At 46.2% G+C, this 20504-nt stretch overlaps 1 protein-coding gene across 2 annotated transcripts in view; it reads left to right on the top strand.

The window, feature by feature from the left end:
- The first annotated feature begins 2095 nt into the window (after nt 1–2095).
- Nucleotides 2096–20504, top strand: part of LOC132882704 (B-cell receptor CD22-like) — a 40416-nt gene continuing 22007 nt past the window's right edge. For both annotated transcript variants that reach the window (XM_060915810.1, XM_060915802.1), the window contains exons 1-2: nt 2096–2147; nt 16737–16772. In XM_060915810.1, the coding sequence (XP_060771793.1) occupies nt 2117–2147; nt 16737–16772 (67 nt within the window). In that variant the 5' untranslated portion in view covers nt 2096–2116. The remainder of the gene's footprint in view (nt 2148–16736; nt 16773–20504) is intronic.

The following is a 20504-nucleotide window of genomic DNA, read 5'->3' as shown; positions in this document are numbered from 1 at the left end:
CTTCAGAAACAGCAGCTGATAAAAGATGCGTCACCAATTAACATCCGGTGACACTCTGAGGAAGACGGAAGTTGTACGTCGAAACATGTCAGGTAAACAAACCCAAAAATTAGATGTCTGATAAAAAAGGAAAAAAAAAAAACAAAACTAACTATAGGTATAAAAATTATTTTATTCCCTTGTCTATTCAAATACTGAATACACAAACCAGGAAAAGATAGATTTTTTCATTGTAGCCTTTGTCCTCACCTGTATTCTGTATGTTTTTTATATATCCTCATTTATTTGTTGAATTTTTTTTTTTTGACTGATTTTATTTTATAGTGTTGTGTTATGTGGTGGTGGTGTGTGTGTGATGTGTGTGACCCTGTTTGCAACCAAATTGCCCATTTGGGACAAAGAAATAAATTGAATTGAACTGAATTGAATTGAACAGGGGCAGGAGAAGATGGGTATAGAAAGGAAATATTTTATGCTTTTTTTAGGCTTGTGGTTTTATATGCTACACAAGCAGTTTCCTAGGATGGAAAATTAAAAGGAAAGGGGAAATATAAAGAGTTTTGTTTTCTACTTTTGTGTAATCTAGCCACTGGGGGTACATAAGCATACTCTTGGTGCCAGTCCCAAGCCCGGATAAATTGGAGAGGGTTGCATCAGGAAGGGCATCTGGTGTAAAACTGTGCCAAATCTAACATGCAAAATGAAAAGAGAAATACCATACCGGATCGGTTGGGGCCTGGGTTAACAATGACCACCTCTGGTACTGTTGGTCAACAGGGTGCTGGTGGAAAGTGTGCTACTGTTGTGCCAAAATGGAGGAGAAAGAGAGTGGGGAGGCATGTTAGGAGAGAGCGTGAAAGATGGAAGGGAAGGAGCTTAGATTTGAGGGTAGGAACACTGAATGTGGGAACATTGACTGGCAGAGCGAGAGAGTTAGCAGGTATGATGGAAAGAAGGAAGTTGGACATTTTGTGTGTGCAGGAGATGAGGTGGAAAGGAAGCAAGGCCAAGAACATTGGAGATGGATGCAAGTTGTTTTATTATGGAGTGGATGGAAAGAGAAATGGTGTTGGTATTGTTCTGAGGGGAGAGTTGGTCAACAGTGTGATTCATGTGAAGAGGGTGTCAGATAAAGTGATAGGCATGAAGTTGGAGATTCAAGGAGTGGTAATCAATGTTGTGTGTGCGTACGCCCCACAGGTTGGATATGAGAATGAAGAGCAAGAGTCTTTCTGGGAAAAGATGGATGAAGTGGTAGAAAGTATACCAAGGGAGGAGTGCATGCTGATAGGAGCAGATTTCAAGGGACACGTTGGCGAGGGAAACAGAGGAGATGAGGATGTGATGGGCAGATATGGTGTAAGAGAGAGAAATGTGGAAGGGCAAATGGTGGTTGATTTTTCAAAGAGGATGAATTTGGCAATAGTCAATACATACTTTGAGAAGAAAGAGCAGCACAGGGTGACGTTTAAGAGTGGAGGAAGATCTACACAGGTGGACTACATATTCTGCAGAAGGGGTAACCTGAAGGAGCTTGGAGACTGTAAAGTGATGGCAGGGGAGAGTGTAGCTAGACAACATCAAGTGGTCGTGTGCAGGAGGAGCTTGAAAGTGAAAAAGAGGAAGTGTGAAATAGTGGAGCCGAAGATTAAGTGGTGGAAACTAAGAGGTTGAACATCAGAAGGAGTTTAGGGAAGAAATGAGACGAGCATTGAGTGGTCATGGAAGTCTGCCAGAAGATTGAAATACTACTGCTGTACTAGTAAGAGAGGCAGCAAGGAAGGTGTTAGGGTGGTCATCGGGAAGGAGAAAGGAAGACAAGGAGACATGTTCAGTTCAATTCAATTCAACAGTTCAATTCTGTTTCTTCATTAATGTCTTTATTTATCCTTTGTCTATGTTTCTTGAACTCTTAATCATCACCACACTTTTACACAATGTGTCATACTTTAAAAACAGTCTGTTATAGGTTTCACAGTGTAAGTCTTAAAAAAATTCTAAAAATGGTACTTCCTCCCTCTGTCTCGCTCATGCTTGCATATTCTTTTTATAAGAACATAGGAAGTGTTGAAACTTTTACACCGCTGCTCTGTCAGTCAGTCATTAGAGTTACAAGATGGAGCTCAGTCCACTCCCTGTGATGCTCTGTGAGTAAATGTTCTCTTTGTGTCTTCATTAGAGTGAGTGGTGGGGTATAAAGTTGTTCATCTGCAGTGTGAATGTCCTGAGTGATGAGTTTATTGTGTCATTAGGACATTGTGTGTACTTCAGCATGACTGCTCAGGTGGATCAGTGTATCCATATCTGTTATGAGAAGGGTTTAGTTTGATGTGTAACTACTGTCAGTAACAATGATAGATCAACAGGTAAGAGTACAAGTAGAGCAAATTTAAAACACAGGGTTTAAATATTACATTACATCTAGAGCAAGATACAGCATACCCAGAGCAGCCTGGGGAGCAGTTGGGGGTTAGGTGTCTTGCTCAAGGGTACTTCAGCCCTTCCTGTTGATCCAGGGAAGCTAACTGGCAACTGTTTGGTCCCAAAGCTGCTTCTCTAACCATTAGGCCATGGCTTCCCCATAATAAGCTAGTGAGTGTAAACAAGTCTGTATTATTGGAATTTCATCAATGGAAGTCATGGTTGTGATGAACTGAAATGTCTTTAGCTGCTGTGGTGAGACTCTGGAGGGCTTTCCTGTGCACAGAAAGGTTTTAACAATGCCATGTTAGCATGATTAGACTTACTAAGTAAAAAAGCCTTATAACTGACAGTACCATTTTGTGTTATTATTGTGACCTGTGCAGGGAAACATTTCAGTACAGCAAGTTCACCAAAAGAATGCACAGTGCTTTTTAATAATTACGAATCATTATTTACCTGTCTGTCTCAATATTAACAGCAGAAGTTTTGCAGAAACAAAAACATCTCATTAGTTATCACTTGCAAATTATCTCTCTTGCAAACACACACACACACACACACACACACACACACACACACACACACACACACACACACACACACATGCTGACTCCTGTAGTTTAACTTCTTTTTTTAATTCAGTGTTGCAAGCTCAGCAGTGAAGAAGGGGAAGAGGTGTGAAAGTGAATGTAAGAGACAGAGACTGACACTTTATAATGACTGTAAATATGGTGGGCAAATATAACTCCACTGATACTCATTATTCTAGAATCTGACCGAAATGAAATGAAAACTCAGCAGAAAAAAAAAAAGGAAAATTGAAGCCAGAGCAGAGAGTGTTGGAGACAAAGTGTATACAGTAGAGATGGGAGGTTAAGCAGGGAGTCTGTCAGATACTCCATCCAGGCCCGCCAACAGGGGGGGACAAACGGGTATGTTGTCCTGGGCCCAGGAATGGGGAGGGCCCAGAACTGGGCTCTCATGAAGTTGCGATTATTTTATTTCATTTCAAAATGTGTTGATTTGGGGGAGAAATGTGCTATATTTGCATTCAATAAATGATTTCTAGATCTTTTGCCTTTATTGTCTTTGAAAAAGGAGTCAAGAACCCCCTACCACCCCTAATGCAAAAATGGTTTGGTCTGACTCTTTGATTAAGGGGAAAAAAAACGACATTGTTTGATCATAGCGCTTCGACAATCAGCGTGCGTGCCATTTGCCAACATGCACAAGTCAGGAGCACAGAAAAGAAAAGAAAAGAGAAGAAGAAACCAAGAGACTCAGGGGCTCACTGCATAAATATTTTTAAAAAGATTCGGATGATGCAGCAGGTACTAGCAAAGGAAGTGGGGCAGCTGAGCCAGGTAAGACACAGCCAACTTTTTCCAGCCCCGTAAAGTAACCCCAACTAAGGCACGCGCGGCACACAATTCATGTTACAAACGAGGGGAGAGCAAGTCACACTGAACACCATATCAAACGCACAGGGCATTGAATCATTTCATAACCACAATGTCTTAATAACATTGTGTTTCATATATCTGATTGAAGCTAAGAATATTCACATTAGCCCGCAATCATATCCCGCCGTTTCTCGAGAGGTGTGTTCTTTTCTGCTTTTCACACTGGACAGTACGCACGCACAGTATACTATGTTCGCCCCCAGCCCTGCCTGAAATCCCCCGTCCATCGCTGCTCCTTCAAGAGCACCCCAATCGCGTGATTATAGTAGACTATCCACGAGTTTAGGAAGGCATTGCGGGGGCTGTTGCATGCAGGTTTGGGGCGTAATGGAATACATTTAATGGCGTTCGGTTAAAGGATGTGTGTGTGGGTTGGCCCGGGGGGGCGCATTCAGAGCATTTTGTCCCAGGCCCAGCCAAAGCTGTCAGTGGCCCTGACTCCATCCATCCATTATCTGTCGCTGCTTATCCTGTTCTACAGGGTCACAGGCAAGCTGGAGCCTATCCCAGCTGACTATGGGCGAGAGGCGGGGTACACCCTGAGCAAGTCGCCAGATTATCGCAGGGCTAACACACAACCATTCAGACTCACACCCACAGTCAATTTAGAGCCACCGATTAGCCTAACCTGCTTGCCTTTGGACTGTGGGGGAAACTGGAGCATCCAGAGGAAACCCACACAGACACAGGGAGAGCATGCAAACTCCACACAGAAAGGCCCTCATCAGGACCTTCTTGCTGTGAGGTGACAGTTCTAACCACTACATCACTGTGCCGTCCTGTCAGATACACACTTTATTAGCACAACATTTTGACTGACATTAGTTACACATGGCCTTCCTGTATAATTATTAGTGTTGTGAGGGAGCGTTCAGCAGAATCTCTTCCAAAATGAAGTGAATTCTTCTGCCATGGATTGGGAGGCAGATTCAAGAGCTGGTATTTATTAAGGAAAAACACAAACAAACCAATCTGATACAATGATCATGAAGCAACAAATGCAAGAGCAGGCAAAAGAACATGGTATAATTCATACATGAGACTAAACATAACCGAGGTGAAGCACAACAGAGGCTTGACACTGAACACAAAGAAACCAGAATACAGGCTGAGATTCTAATGAATGAATCACAGAAGAGGTACGAGTAATCTGAGACATGTGACAAGGTCACGTGATCATTTTATTGCCCCATAATGTTGCTCAGCCTCAACTTGACCTCAACCTAAAATGAAGCAAAATGAGATCAGAACACTGCCTCCAGAGCTTTATACACTGGCCACTATGTATGATGGGTGCATCGCTTCATGAACTTCCCTTCTTACCTGGACACACCCATCACTCAGAAATAGGGTCAATCTGGACTCATCAGACCACATGACCTTTTTCCATTGTTCCAGAGTCCAATCTTTATGCTCCCTAGCAAATGTAAGCCTTTTCTTCCAATTAGCCTCACTAACAAATAGTTTTCTTATGGCCACATAGCTGTTTAGTCCCAATCTTGTGAGTTCCCATCACATTATAAATGCTCTTGCCTTCAGTATTAAACATAGTCACAAGTTCTACTGTCTATTTTTTTTTTTATGATTCAATTTCACTAACAGTTTAAGTGATCTCTGATCACAATCAGTCAAGAGGGTTTTTTTTTTGGCCACATTTCTTCCATGAAGTTGACAGTTCATCACTATCCTTCCAGGTTCTAATAATGCGTTGGACAGTTCTTCACCAAATTCTAGTCATTTCAGCAAGCTCCTTGTCTGTTTTCTTTGCTTGATGCTGTACTCTCTTTCTTGCCCCCCAACCTCCAAATAACTTGGACTGTTACTGCATTTCATCTGTGGTCTTATGAATAAACCAGGCACTTGTCACTTTACTACTACTACTACTTTATTTAAAAAAATAAAATAAAAAAAACAGACTGATGACTCATGTAGATCATGTTTGCCATTTTGTGGCCAAAACCAGCAATGATGTGACAGGCATTGCCAAAAGAGAGTGATTAACTCAGTGAAGCAGAGAAGAGGAGCAACGGGATCCTCACCAGAATTACGAGGCTGAGTGATGTCCCTGCTCAAGCCAGGTGGCAGAGTGACAACATCCTCAAGTTTAAGCTTAGCACAAATTCTAGCTCACGTTTGCCTGGACAGGCTGCCCCATTGGCCTCTAGCTTGAGAGGCCACCTCATTGGCCTGCAATTTGAGTTTAGCTGGAAAGCCTCTCTCATCTGCCTCTAGTTTGAGTTTTGCTAGAGAGGCCATTTTGTCTGTCTCCAAGTTAAATTTGACTCAAGAGGCCTCCCTTTCTACCTCTAAGTTGAATTTGGCTGGAGCTCACCTGCAACCCTGTACAGGATAAGCAGCCACAGATAATGGGTGGATAGATGAAGGCCTCCCTGCCTGCCTCTAGTGTGACTTTGGCTGGAGAGGCCTCCCTGTCTGCTCTCTGTTGAATTTGTCTGCAAATGCCTCCCTGTCTACCTCTAGCTTGAGTTTGGCTGGAGAAGCTTCCTTGTCTGCCTCTCTGTTGAATTTGGCTGGAGGGGCCTCCCTGTTGGCCTCTAGCTTGAGTTTGGCTGGAGAGGCCTCCCAGTTGGTCTCTAGCTTGAGAGGCCACCCGATCTACTTCTAATCTGAGTTTGGCTGGAGAGGCCACCCATATGTCCTTGAGCATGAGTTTGGCTGGGGAGGCCACCCTGTTGGCCCTTATATTGAGCTCTTCCATGCAGCAGCCTGTGTTTGTCTGACATACTGCTTCTAGCCTCAGCTGCATAGTTACAGCAGTAACTTGACAACCCCAACTGAAGTTAATTATCCTTTAATCTGCAATGAAACTGCTGTAGATCCGATCCTGTTTACATTCATGTCAATGCTTGTCAGATATCCAGATATTTTAATTTCATAAATCAATTAAATAAAAAGAGCAAAATAAAAGTAAAATATTTGCATTTATGTACATTTTATCATTTAAAGTAATAACCATAATATTGAGAATAACCAGTGACAGTGGAGGAATTATATTAACACTACAATAATAAGCTCATCTCATTGTCTCTAGCCGCTTTATCCTGTTCTACAGGGTCGCAGGCAAGCTGGAGCCTATCCCAGCTGACTATGGGTGAAAGGCAGGGTACACCCTGGACAAGTCACCAGGTCATCACAGGGCTGACACAGAACCATTCACACTTACGGTCAATTTAGAGTCACCAGTTAACCTAACCTGCATGTCTTTGGACTGTGGGGGAAACCGGAGCACCCGGAGGAAACCCACACGGACACGGGGAGAACATGCAAACTCCGCACAGAAAGGCCCTTGCCGGCCACGGGGCTCGAACCTGGACCTTCTTGCTGTGAGGCGACAGCACTAACCACTACACCACCGTGCCGCCCTACGATAATAATAATAATAATAATTAAATTATTTATAGGCACCTTTCAGGACACTCAAGGTCACTGTACAAAGACAATAATAAAAGCAATCAATAAAATGAAAAACAATCAAAATAGTGCAAAAACATAATAAAATAGAAATAAAGTGCAATGGTGGGGCCATTCCAGTCCCAGATTAAAGGGAATATGCTTGTCGGAAAAGGTGGGTTTTGGGGTGAGATTTGAAGGAGATTATGGAATCAGAGTGTTGTATGTCCTGTGGCAGGGAGTTCCAGAGGCAGGGGGCCGAGTGGCTGAAGGCTCTCGACCCCACAGTGGACAAGCAAGCAGGTGGGAGGGTGAGTTGGATGGAGGAGGACCTGAGAGTACGGCTGGGTATGTTAGTGTGGAGGAGCTCAGTAAGGTACTGGGAGGCAAGGGTGTTGATGGCCTTAAAGGTAAAAAGTAGGATTTTATAGATGATGCGAAATTTGATAGGAAGCCAATGGAGTTGCTGCAGGACAGGTGTGATATGACTGAAGGAGGGGGTTCCTATCTCAATGAGCATTGAGATAGGAACGATCTGCAAGTACCTGGCTCTCCATCGTAGGGCTGAGGTGCTGGGAGTCTTGGCTCGTGCAGAAAAGCAGTGGCAGGAGCTGAAGTAGGAGACAGCTGGGCAAGGGTAGGCACAGCTTGACAGCACTGCATCTGTGTGGTGAGGAGGTTGAGTGAGTTGGACAGGGTGGTGAGGTTCTGGGTGATCTGCTGGAGGTCTTGTTGATGGGTCCTGAGGAGAGTCCCTTGCCGCTGGATGGCCATTCTCAGACGGGTGAGTTCCACTGGATCCATGTTGGCCAAAACATCCTGTTAGGGGTGGTGGAGGTGTGGTGAGATAAGGATCCAAAAGCAGAACACAGACAGTAATCCAATAAATAAGGTCATTTAACCCATGGAAAAAAGGGCATGGCAAAAAGGTAAACAAACAGGACAAAAACACAAATGGCAAAAATAGTCAGGGTAAAAAGAGACAAAAACTTGCCAAAAACACTATAGCAAAAAAACATAAACAAGAAAAAGCACTAGTGCAAAAAAAAAACATGAACAAGAAAAAAAAACCTTAGTCCAAAAACCATGAACTAGAAAAATAAGCTAGAAAGAAAACCATGAAACGCAATGAGGCACAGAAATGGCTAGAGTAGCAAAACGATGGTTACGTATGTAACCGCGGTTCTATGAATTTCGGATGACCGCCAGAGGCGGTGCTTAAAGCACCTGGATGTTCATCACATGCTCATGCAGTTCGAGTGTATATACCAACAAAGTCGCTTGCGACAAGGGTGACGTATGCCACTGCACTGGTACTTAAGGTACGTTCACCCCAGAAGCGTTCTCTTGGCAGTCTTCTCATCAGCCTTCCGAGTGACAGCCAAGCTCTGGCGGTCATCCGAAATTCATAGAACCGAGGTTACATACGTAACCATCGTTCTATTTCATTTCTCCTGACCGCCAGAGGTGGTGCTTAAAGCACCTGGATGACTAATACCAACAGGGTCACGAGGAAGACCTACTTACCCTACGAACGGCTGAAAAGGGTGGCTGTGGCCAGTGGATTGTGCATGACCACATTAACCCTATAAAACCTTGTAAACGTGCAAGTTGAGACCCATGAGGCAGTAGCACAGATATCAGAGAGTGGAACTCCACGTAGAGCCGCCCATGATGCAGCCACACTCCGAGTGGAGTGGCCTCGGATGTGGGGAGGGACCGGGAGGTTGCTGTTAGTGTAGGCATGGCTAATGGCCTCCACGATCCAGTTCGACAGTCTCTGTTTGGACAACGCGTGGCCACGCCTATGTCCAGTGTGACACACAAACAGTGCATCTGACTGTCGAAATGCAGCAGTCGCTTCAATGTATGCCCTCAGTGCTCGAACTGGGCAAAGAAGGACGTGACCTTGGCCCTGCTCATTCTCCTTGGGCGGTGGTCTGAAGACTTCCAGGCTGAGGGGCTGACTGGTGTACGAAGAGGAGAAGTTCTTGGGCAGAAACGAAGGATTAGGCCACAATGTTACACCCATGCCATCGGGGCTCCATCGTAAGCACTCCCGGCCGATAGATAGGGCGTGTAGTTCACCCGCTCTCTTAGCCGACGCCATAGTTAAAAGGAATGCTGTCTTTAAAGATAGCCATTTGAGCTCCGTCCCCTGTAGGGGTTCAAATGGAGGTTTACACAGTGCACTTAAAACCAGAGGCAAGTCCCAAGCTGGTCTTGGACTGTGTTGAGGGGGTCTCATGTGCTGAGCACCTTTAAGAAAGCGGCTCACCAGTGTGTGGGATCCCACAGTCAGCCCGTCCACCCTGTTGTGCATTGCAGATATAGCCGCTACATACACCTTGATGGTGGAGGGTGCAAGGCCCTCGTCCAGACGAGACTGCAAAAAGCTGAGAATCACCGGTATCGGGCAACACATCGGTTCCTGATGGCGTGCTTGGCACCAACTCACAAAGAGCTTCCACCTATTGGCATAGAGCGCATTGGTGGAAGGTGCGCGGGAGCACTGGATGGTCCGCACAACGGTTGGCTCACATTCTGCTAGCAGTGGGTCGGGCCCTTCAGAGGCCACACCCACAGCTGCAACTGTGCTGGGTTCAGATGCCAAATTTGACCCCCCGTCTGTGAGAGGAGGTCCATCCGTGCAGGGAGACACCAAGGCTCCCTGTGCAGCAACCCATACAGGGTAGGGAACCAGACTCTCCCCGGCCAATTGGGGGCTACCAACAGCACCCTGTGACCCTCCTTGAGGATCCTCTCGAGAGTGGGCAGAATTAGCGGGAGTGGTGGGAAAGCATACAGGAGCTGCTGTGGCCACTCATGTGCCAGTGCGTCTTGGCCCAGGGGGCTCGACATTTCTTTCAGTGCAAACCACAGGGGACAATGTGTCGTGGCCTGAGAGGCGAAAAGGTCCACCTCTGCCCTGCCGTATCGCAGCCAAATGCTCTGCACCACTTCCAGGTGCAGCTTCCACTCCCCCGGGTTGGGGTTCTGTCGCGACAGAAGATCCGCAGCAGTGTTCCTCACTCCTGGTAAATGCATTGCCCTCAGGCTCAACAGACGAGGGTAAGCCCATGTCAGCAGGTGCCGAGTGAGCTTCAGGGAAGGTAGTGACCTGGTGCTGCCCTGGTGGTTTATATGATAGACCACAGATGTATTGTCGGTCCTTATAAGGACATGCCGACCCGCTAAAACCAGAAGGAAATGTTTCAAGGCGAGGAAGATGGCCCACAGTTCTAACACATTGATGTGTTGTCCCCGCTGTTGTGGGGCCCATATGCCCCGGGCAGTCCTGCACTGCCACACTGCGCCCCAGCCGATCAGCGATGCATCGGTGGCAACTACTTCTCTGCGAGAGGGTATGGACCCCATGGGGACCCCCCACGTTAGGAAAGAGCGCTCTCTCCATGGATGTAGACATGAGGAGCAACTGGCAGTGATTCTGACTGACCTGTGCCTGTGATGTTGTGGATGTAAACCAAGGCTGTTCATCCAGATCTGTAGAGGCCTGAGTGTGAGGAGGCCCAAAGGAACTACCGATGAGGCCGCGGTGAGCATACCTAGCAGTGTCTGAAAAGGCCTGAAGTTCAGGGTTCGTCCCTTCCTGAAGCAATGTAACAGTCAGACAATATTGCTCACCCATCACTGAGACAGGGTTGCCCTCAACAGCTGAGAGTCCAGCTGAAGGCCAAGAAACACAGTCTTCTGGCTGGATGTGAGGGAGCTCTTGGCGTGGTTCACCCTGAGCCCAAGCTTGGTGATGTGAGAAACCAGCACGGCTGAGTTGCTGAGCGCGTCTACCCTTGACTGAGAACAAATCAACCAGTCATCCAGGTAGGGGAGGATACGCATTCCCCTGCTCTGAAGTAGGGACAGTGCTGCCGCGATGAATCTCGTAAAGATTCTGGGTGCTAGGGAAATTCCGAATGGTAATACTCGGAACTGGTAAGCCCTCCCTTTGAAGGCGAAGCGGAGGAACTGCCTGTGATGATGAGCGATGGGAACGTGAAAGTATGCATCCTTCAGATCGATGATTGTGAACCAATCGTCCCGTCTGATGCTGTTTAAGACGTCGGATGTGCGCAGCATATGGAATTTGAAGACCTTGAGGTGGTCGTTCAAATGTCTCAGATCCAGTATGGGGCGAAGCCCACCCCCTTTTTTTGGGATGATGAAATAGGTGGAATAAAACCCACTGTTTTGTGAAGGTGGATCTAATGGCTCGATGGCACCCTTTTCCAGGAGGGCCAAGACCTCCTGGCGTAGCACCAGAGCTTTGGCCTGATCTTTTACTATGGTCATTTTGACCCCTTGAAATCTCAGCAGTCGGCATCTGAATTGTATGCTGTAACCCTGAAAGAGGGTGGATACAACCCAGGGGTCCGATGTTACCACTTCCCAGTAGATGAGTTGTTGACTGGTGAAGTGTCAAACCACCGGAGTGGAGTAGTCAACGTCTGCCTCCACGCCCCCTACAGCCCCTGGGGGGGGGGGGGGGGGGGGACTGGGAATTGTATCCCGATGTGCCTGGCGAAAGGGGCAGTTAGCAGCTGGCTGGTGGAATGTATCCGGCAAGGGTGCCCGTGTCTGTACAAGGGGCCACGGAATTGGTGGAACAGTGGCAGGTGTCGAAGGTGGTCTTTGCGCCCGCGTGGACACATGCCTCAGGCTGGCAAAATGCTGCCTGGCTTGAGTCACCTGAAGGGTGCGCTCCAAAGCCTGTTGTGCAGCGGCACCAAAGAGCTGTCCCAGAACAACTGGGAGAGTGCGGAGGGCCCTCCTGCAGGGCTCTGAGAGTGGTGACTGAGCCAATCATACTTGACGCCTGGTGAGGGTTAAAGACAACATCAGTCTGCCCAGCTCCCTGGACATGAAAGCAAATGCCTGCAGCGAGGCCTCACTTAGGCTTTGCAGTGATGGGTCTGCTCCAGAAGACTGAAGGGCCTGAGACTGGGCCAGGATCAGGTGAGATAACGAATTGCCTATGCGTGCAGCCCGTGCTGCAGCGTCATAGCTCTTCCCGATGAAGTCATCGGTCAAACGACATTGTGGCCGTGGACAGCGAGAGTTGGGTCTCAACGCCTCATCCGGCAAAAGGATCAGGGCAGCAAGGGCCGGTTCGATTGTTGGCATGCTGACCAGACCATGACTGGACGCATCCTGCATGCTAGCCAGCACCCGGCAGTCGCTAGGAAGGTGGGAGAAACGCCTGGGGTCCGCCCAGCATCTCTGCAGCTCCTCAATAAAGGGGGCTGAAGGTGGAATAGTGAAAACAGCAGAGGGGGAGGCCTGTCTAAAAAAGGCACTCTGCATCCGTACTTCAGATGGCACCGTGTCCAACCCCAGGTGGGCTAGCGCCATTTTTACCGCGGGCTTGACCACTGATGTTCGGCTATCCACTGAGCCCCTCAGTGAACTGCGGCCAGTGTCTATGGAGTCACCCCCAGAGCCGTGGGACCTGTCTACCTGTTCGTCCTTCCATTCTTCCGCATCTAGGCTGTCAGACGCCATAGTGGAAAGCACATCCTCCTCTTGAAGCTCCGCGGCTGGGTACAGCACTGGAGGCTGTGGCTCGGGAGGAGTAAATGAAGCAACAGTGGCGAGAGCATCAGCAGGCCGTGCCTCAGGCGGTTGTAGGTTATAGAGCAAAGCCTTAATCTCAGCAAATTCTGAAGCCAAGGTGTCCACTCGTTGCGCCAAGGGGTCCACCTTCTGGTGTTTGGGCCTACAGGGAGCCTCACATGACGGCTGCTTAGGGCGCTTCCTAGACTTAGGAGACAGAGCGCAGTCGCTCGGTGCTGGGGGCAGTTGAGAGCCCAAACTGCTTTCCAGCTGAGCAAGCCTAGCAGTGCATGCGGCTAAACTGAGCCAACTGCAGTTCATACATGCCTGTTCAGTTAATCCCTGTTGCAGATGATCGATGCCGAGGCAGCTCGGGCATCGATCATGACCATGCTCTGGCACGAGAGGGGCTCGACAATCAGCACAACACATAAACATGACCGCTGTTTATTCTACTTACCTAAATATGGATTAGGTGACGGTAAACAAGCAGTGTCAAAGTACCAATACAGAGCCCAGCAAACAAAGCGAAATATCCGCGGCGGAGTCAGGAGCGAACACACTCACCCAACCGCGTTCAGGTAATCAGCAATCAAAACTGAAATAAACAGGCTACAGCGCGAATCAAAAGCGCACAAAAACACCAAATAAGTATCACACTTGCAACAAAACGAAACTTATTAGATTGCTACAAGGCGAGAAAACACCCATATGATCGCAGTGAAACTGAAACTTATAATTAGAAGTTGCTAGCTGCCGAAGTCAAAGCGAACTCACTCATAAACGGCTTAGCTGAAAATACTTTACTTACCTTAAAGCTTCGAGACAAATCACTTAGCCAAATGGCAAATCGCAGTCTTAAGAGGGCAAAAAAAATGCAGTTCCAACCTGTTAAGGGTTTGCAAGACTCCAGGCGATTGCTCTTAGCAAAAATAATACGGCTCGAAGTTTCCCCCACAGTCCAAAGACATGCAGGTTAGGTTAACTGGTGACTCTAAATTGACCATAGGTGTGAATGTGAGTGTGAATGGTTGTCTGTGTCTATGTGTCAGCCCTGTGATGACCTGGCGACTTGTCCAGGGTGTACCCCGCCTTTCGCCCGTAGTCAGCTGGGATAGGCTCCAGCTTGCCTGTGACCCTGTAGAAGGATAAAGCGGCTAGAGATAATGAGATGAGAATGAGATGAGATGAGACAAACCTGCTTTACATGAGAAGATGCAAGAGAACGCTTCCGGGGTGAACGTACCTTAAGTACCAGTGCAGTGGCGTACGTCACCCCTGTCGCAAGCGACTTTGTTGGTATATACACTCGAACTGCATGAGCATGTGATGAACATCCAGGTGCTTTAAGCACCACCTCTGGCGGTCAGGAGAAATGAAATAGAACAAGATGTTCTGGCAAAGTCAGAGTCTGAGAATGGTGTTTATATATGCAGCAGTGAAAACCAGGAAGTGAGTTCAGGTGAGATGGAATTCCCATCCTGGATCTGGATCGGCGCTGGCGTGGGAGATCCGTAATCTCCGGAGTAAATGTCCAGGGTGGAGCATGACAGTTATTGATTCGAAGGTTCCTGTTCTTGGCTGCAGGAATGGAACCCAATGTATTCTTCTGCTGTTGCATGCTGAGATGCTTTTCTGCTCACCACAGTTGTAAAGAGTGATTATATGAGTTACTATATCCTTTCTGGCAGTTCAAACCAATCTGTCCATTTTTCTCTGACCCTCTCTCATCAACAAGGCATTTGTTTCCACCCACAGAACTGTCGCTCACTCAGTGTTGTTTTTTTCACACCATTCTGTGCAAATTTTAGAGACTGTTGTGTGTGAAAACCCCAGGAAATCAGCAGTTTCTGAAATACTCAAACCAGTGCATCTGGCACCAACACCCATGCCACAATGAAAGTCACATAGATCATAATTTTTCGCAATCTGATGTTTGAACATTGTGAACATTAATTGAAGCACTTGATTTGTATCTGCATGATTTTATGCATTGTGCTGCTGTCAAAGGATTGGCTGATTAGAGAACTGTATCAAACAGCAAGTGTAGAAAGGAAGTTGAGCTGGGTTTGGAGACATGGAAGTATGCATTGGAATGAAGAGGAATGAAGGTGAGCAGTAGCAAAACAGAATACATGTGCATCAATGAGAATGGAGATGAGAGTGTAGTGAAGATGCAAGGAGTAGATGTACAGTAAAGAAAGTTGATGAATTCAAGTACCTGGGGTCAACTGTGCAGGAAAATGGGGGCTGCGATAGTGAGGTGAGAAAGAGAGTGCCGGCAGGGTGGAGCAGTTGGAGAAGGATTTTGGGAGTCATGTGTGATAGGAAAGTCCCAGCAAAAGTGAAAGGTAAGATGTATAAGACAGTAGTGAGACCAGCTGTGATGTATGGATTGGAGACCGTACCCTTAACGAAGAGACAGGAGGCAAAGTTGGAGGTGACGGAGTTGAGGATGTTGAGGTTTGCGATGGGAGTGACAAGGTTGGACAGGATAAGGAACGAGCACATCAGAGGGACAGCACATGTGGAGAGCTTGAGAATTAAGCTAAGAGAGATGAGACTGAGATGGTATGGACACATCCTGAGAAGAGATGCAGAGCATGTTGGAAGGAGAATGTTGAGGATGGAGCTGCCAGGCACATGAAAATGAGGAAGGCCAAAGAGAAGATACATGGATGTGGTGAGAGAGGACATGAAAGTGGCAGGTGTGGTAGAGAAGGATGCGGAAGACAGGAAGCAATGGAGATGAAAGATCCGCTGTGGCGACCCCTAATCAGGAGCAGCCAGAAGAAGAAGAAGAAGATCAAACAACAGGTGTATGGGTGTTCCTCATAAAGTGGCCAGTGAGTGTATATTAACAGTACAACAGTAACATGGACTCATGGACTGACATTAACACAACAAATAACTATGCGCATGGAATTACATTAACACTACAGTAACCATGTTCATGAATGTACAGTAACACTACAATAACCATGCTCAGAGATGTTGCATATATAATAAAGATGGTAGTATTTGTACAATAGTTTTCTAATTTACTTCTTACTGAAACAGGTTGAGAGTACGCTGTGCACATTTTGGCTGCCCCTTCTCACCGGAGCTTTTTATTTTTTCTTTTTTTCCCCCTTTGTTTTTTTCTTTTTGTGACTGTATGATTTGATGTTTGTCCTTTGTTTGAATATTTTGTCCACCGATTGTGGTGTAGCTCTGGACCCGGTTTTGAGCTTCAGTTCCCTTTGGGCCTTGGTCCACCATGGGTGATACCTGTGCTCCTCACTATGGACTGCAGTGAGGTTTTTTTTTTTTTTTTTTTTAACATCGGGGTTATCCAGCACTCTGTGCGGCAGTGCTTCTGTGCTTGGTGCGGTGCCCCAAGCGATGTTGCCTGGTTGTGCAGGCAGTTTGGGACATACCAGCGCTCTTGCAGCAGTGCTTTTGTGCTCGCTTTATGGATCTATTGATGCAGTGTTCCTGGCGGTGTTGCCCGGTGGCATCCTGGTGGTTGTGCAGGTGGTGTGAGACATACCTTTGTGTGCCTTTTGGTGGGACTGTGGGCAGCTATGCCACTGGAATTACATCCTGACCCCTCTTTTGGTGGACTTTTTTTTTCTTGAATTGTAAAGTGACCTTGGGTGTGAGAAAGGTGCTAGATAAATTGAAATTATTATTATTATTATTATTATTATTATTATTGAACAGGTCACTATATTGTGTTTGTATTTCTTTCAAGTGGTTAGATTTTATAATATTTAGTTTATTATAATTGTATGTTTTGAGTTCAGTGTCCAAAATGTGCTGCTTTGAATAACACCTCAAATTGTTTCTCTGTTTTCATCTTTTTCTCTGTTTCTTTTCCTTTTTTAGTGCTGATTTCACTTACACCAGTGCCTACTGCTCGAGGTAATATACATACATACATACAGACATATATGTATACATGCATATATACAGAGAGAGAAAAATGATATTACATGGTTGCGCGAAGAGATGAAGTTTATCTTCGAGTGGTGAATGTATATTTCACGAGTGAGCAAAGTGAACGAGTGAAATATTTTTCAACGTGAGAAGATAAACTTCATATCTTTGCACCACCATGTAATGTTCTTTATATTATATGGGCACATCCACAAAAAATGCCAGTTAATCAAAAGAATTTTAAATTTGAACCGGTTTGCCATTTAGACAACACATGTCAAGTCAATGGAAAACCATTGGGAGGGACGTCATCAGAGTGAAATTTTGGGAATTATTATACATACAGAACACTTTCTTGATGGAATAAAAACATGTATTACATTCCCTTCTAGCAGGTTTCATTCATTTGGTTTGATAGCATGCAATATTGTTAGCATATCGCTTATCCTATGTGTATTATATCACTCTACCCATTGGAGAATGAGCGTTGAATATGGTTTATGATATTGCATGGTTGTCAAGACAGCATGATGTCACACGATGGAGCCAATGTGAATATTCAATGAGAGTATTTTCTGTTGTGCATGCACAGAAGCATTTCTATGTTCGCCAGGAAACAGAAAGACGTGTTGAACACCCAGAAGACTACCAAAACTTCATTAGATATTCTTCACACATATTTACAAGAGAAAAACATACCAAAAGACATTGAAAAACTGGAAAAGAGAGTTTATAATAATAATAATAATAATAATAATAATAATAATAATAATAATATTGGCTGGCTTTTTTTCATGTTATCTCAGATATATTCCATTCAGCTACTCATCTTCAACTTGTTCAATATCATGCTAGCTGAATGGAATGTATCTGATATACCACTCAATGACATCCAATATTATTTAAATATGTCACTCAGATCCGCCATGTACGGTATTTTGTATGAAAAATATGGTTTTTTCAACATGAGAAGATAAATTTCATGTCTTCAAGCCAATCTGTGATGTTCTTTTTATTATATAGACACATTCACAAACAAAAAGTACCCAAATTTATCAAAACAATTCATCAATATACTCACGAGTGAAGATGTTGAAAAATGTCATGGTTGTAGTTTTCCATGTCCTGGGTGCAGTTCGTATGGATTTCCCAGGAAAACACTCATATATATATATATATATATATATATATATATATATATATATATATATATATATATATATCTCCTTCTCACCCCCGGTGGGGGGGTGGTATCCATGTCATCCTCAAGCTCGGGTCCTCTACCAGAGGCCTGGGAGTTTGAGGGTTCTGCGCAGTATCTTCGATGTTCCTAGGACTGTGCTCTTCTGGACTGAGGCTTCAGATGTTGTTCCTGGGATTTGCTGGAGCCACTCTCCCAGTTTGGGGGTTACTGCCCCAAGTGCCCCCACTACCACGGGGACCACGCAACCCTTGACCTTCCACATCCGTTCCAGCTGCTCTTTCAACCCTTGATACTTCTCAAGTTTCTCATGTTCCTTCTTCCTGATGTTGGCATCAGCTGGGATCACCACATCTATCACCACCACCCTCTTCTGCTCTTTGTCCACCACCACTATGTCCGGTTGGTTAGCCAGGATCTGTTTGTCAGTCTGGAAGCTGAAGTCCCACAGAACCTTGGCCCTGTTTGCTCTCAGCCACCTTCTGTGGTATGGCCCATTGGGACTTGGGTACTTCTATTCCATACTGGTTGCAGATGTTCCTGTATACTATCCCAGCCACTTGGTTGTGCTTCTCCATGTACACTGATCCAGCTAGCATCTTACACCCTGGTACTATATGCTGGACTGTTTCAGGGGCTTCTTTGCACAGTCTGCATCTTGGGTCTGATCTACTCTGGTAGATCCTGGCCTCTATGGCTCTTGTGCTTATGGCCTGTTCTTGTGCTGCCATGATTAGTGCCTCTGTGCTGTCTGTCAGTCCTGCATTATCCAGCCACTGGTAGGATTTCTTGATATCAGCCACTTCCTCTATCTGACGGTGGTACATGCCATGTAGGGGTTTGTCCCTCCAGGTTGTCTGTTCCTCCTCCTCCTCTGCACTCTCATCACGGTTCTGCTGCCTGAGACATTCACTTAGCAGTTCATCCTTTGGGGCCATCTTTCTGATGTATTCTCGGATTTTCGATGTTTCATCCTGGACCGTGGTCTTGATGCTCACTAGCCCTCGGCCTCCCTCTTTCCGCTTAGTGTATAGTCTCAGGGTGCTGGACTTGGGGTGGAACCCTCCATGCATGGTGAGGAGCTTTCTAGTCTTGATATCTGTGGCTTCTATCTCCTCCTTTGGCCAGTTTATGATACCAGCGGGGTATCTGATGACTGGTAGTGCGTACATGTTGATGGCTTGGACCTTGTTCTTACCATTCAGCTGACTTTTCAGGACCTGCCTTACTCTCTGGATGTATTTGGCTGTGGTTGACTTCCTTGTGGCCTCTTCATGGTTTCCATTAGCCTGTGGGATGCCAAGGTACTTGTAGCTGTCTTGGATATCACCTATGTTGCCCTCTGGTAGGTCAATCCCCTCAGTCCGGATCATTTTGCCTCTCTTTGAGACCATCCGGCCACACTTGTCCAATCCGAATGACATCCCTATGTCATCGCTGTAGATCCAGGTGGTGTGGATCAGCGAGTGTATTTCTCGCTCGTTCCTGGCATACAGCTTGATGTCATCCATGTAGAGCGGGTGGCTGATTGTTGCCCCACTACGGAATCAGTACCCGTAGCCGCTCTTCGTGATGATCCGACTGAGGGGGTTCAGGCCTATGCAGAACAGCAGTGGTGATAGCGCATCTCCTTGGTATATGCTGCACTTGATGTTGACTTGGGCAATGGGTTTTGAGTTGGCCTCTAGGGTTGTCTTCCACATTTCCATTGAGTTCTGGATGAAGGTCCTTAGGTTCCTGTTGATCTTATACAGTTCCAGACATTCCAGTATCCATGTGTGTGGCATTGAATCGTAGGCTTTCTTGTAGTCAATCCAGGCAGTGCACAGGTTGGTCTGTCTCTTCTTACAGTCTTGGGAGACTGTTCTATCAACCAGTAGTTGGTGCTTGGCTCCTCTGGTGTTACTGCCAATTCCTTTCTGTGCCTCGCTCATGTATTGAGCCACATGCTTACTCATTTTTGCCACAATGATGCCTGACAGGGCCTTTCATGTTGTGCAGAGACAGGTAATTGGCCGGTAGTTGGATGGGGTGGGTCCCTTCTGGGGGTCCTTCATGATTAGGACTGTCCTGCCTTGGGTTAGCCATTCTGGACGGGTCCCATCCCTCAGCAGCTGGTTCATCTGTGCTGCTAGGCGTTCATGGAGTGCAGTTAGCTTCTTCAGCTAGTACGTATGGATCATATCGGGGCCTGGTGCTGTCCAGCTCTTCATCTTTGACACTCTTTCTTGGACGTCTGCCATTGAGCTGGTTACTGGTTCTTGTTCTGGGAGGTTGCTGTGGTCAGCTCTTAGGTCCACTAACCATTGGGCATCGGTGTTGTGTGATGCCTTTTTTTTTTCCCATCATTGATCCACTCAAGTTCGAGTTGGATATCATTGCCTCCTCCTCTTCTTTTCCTTCCTCATTGAGCTTGATAAGCTTGACACTGTTGTTGATGAGCTTGAACATGACTGTAAAGACCCAGTGTAGAATGGAAGAATCTTCTATAGTATAGGCCTGGGAGGGATGGTTCT

This window comes from Neoarius graeffei, chromosome 1 (genome assembly GCF_027579695.1).
Source record: "Neoarius graeffei isolate fNeoGra1 chromosome 1, fNeoGra1.pri, whole genome shotgun sequence".
NCBI classification, from domain to species: Eukaryota; Metazoa; Chordata; class Actinopteri; order Siluriformes; family Ariidae; genus Neoarius; species Neoarius graeffei.
Note: the sequence above shows the minus strand (reverse complement) of the source record. Positions and strands in the feature narration are given on the sequence as shown.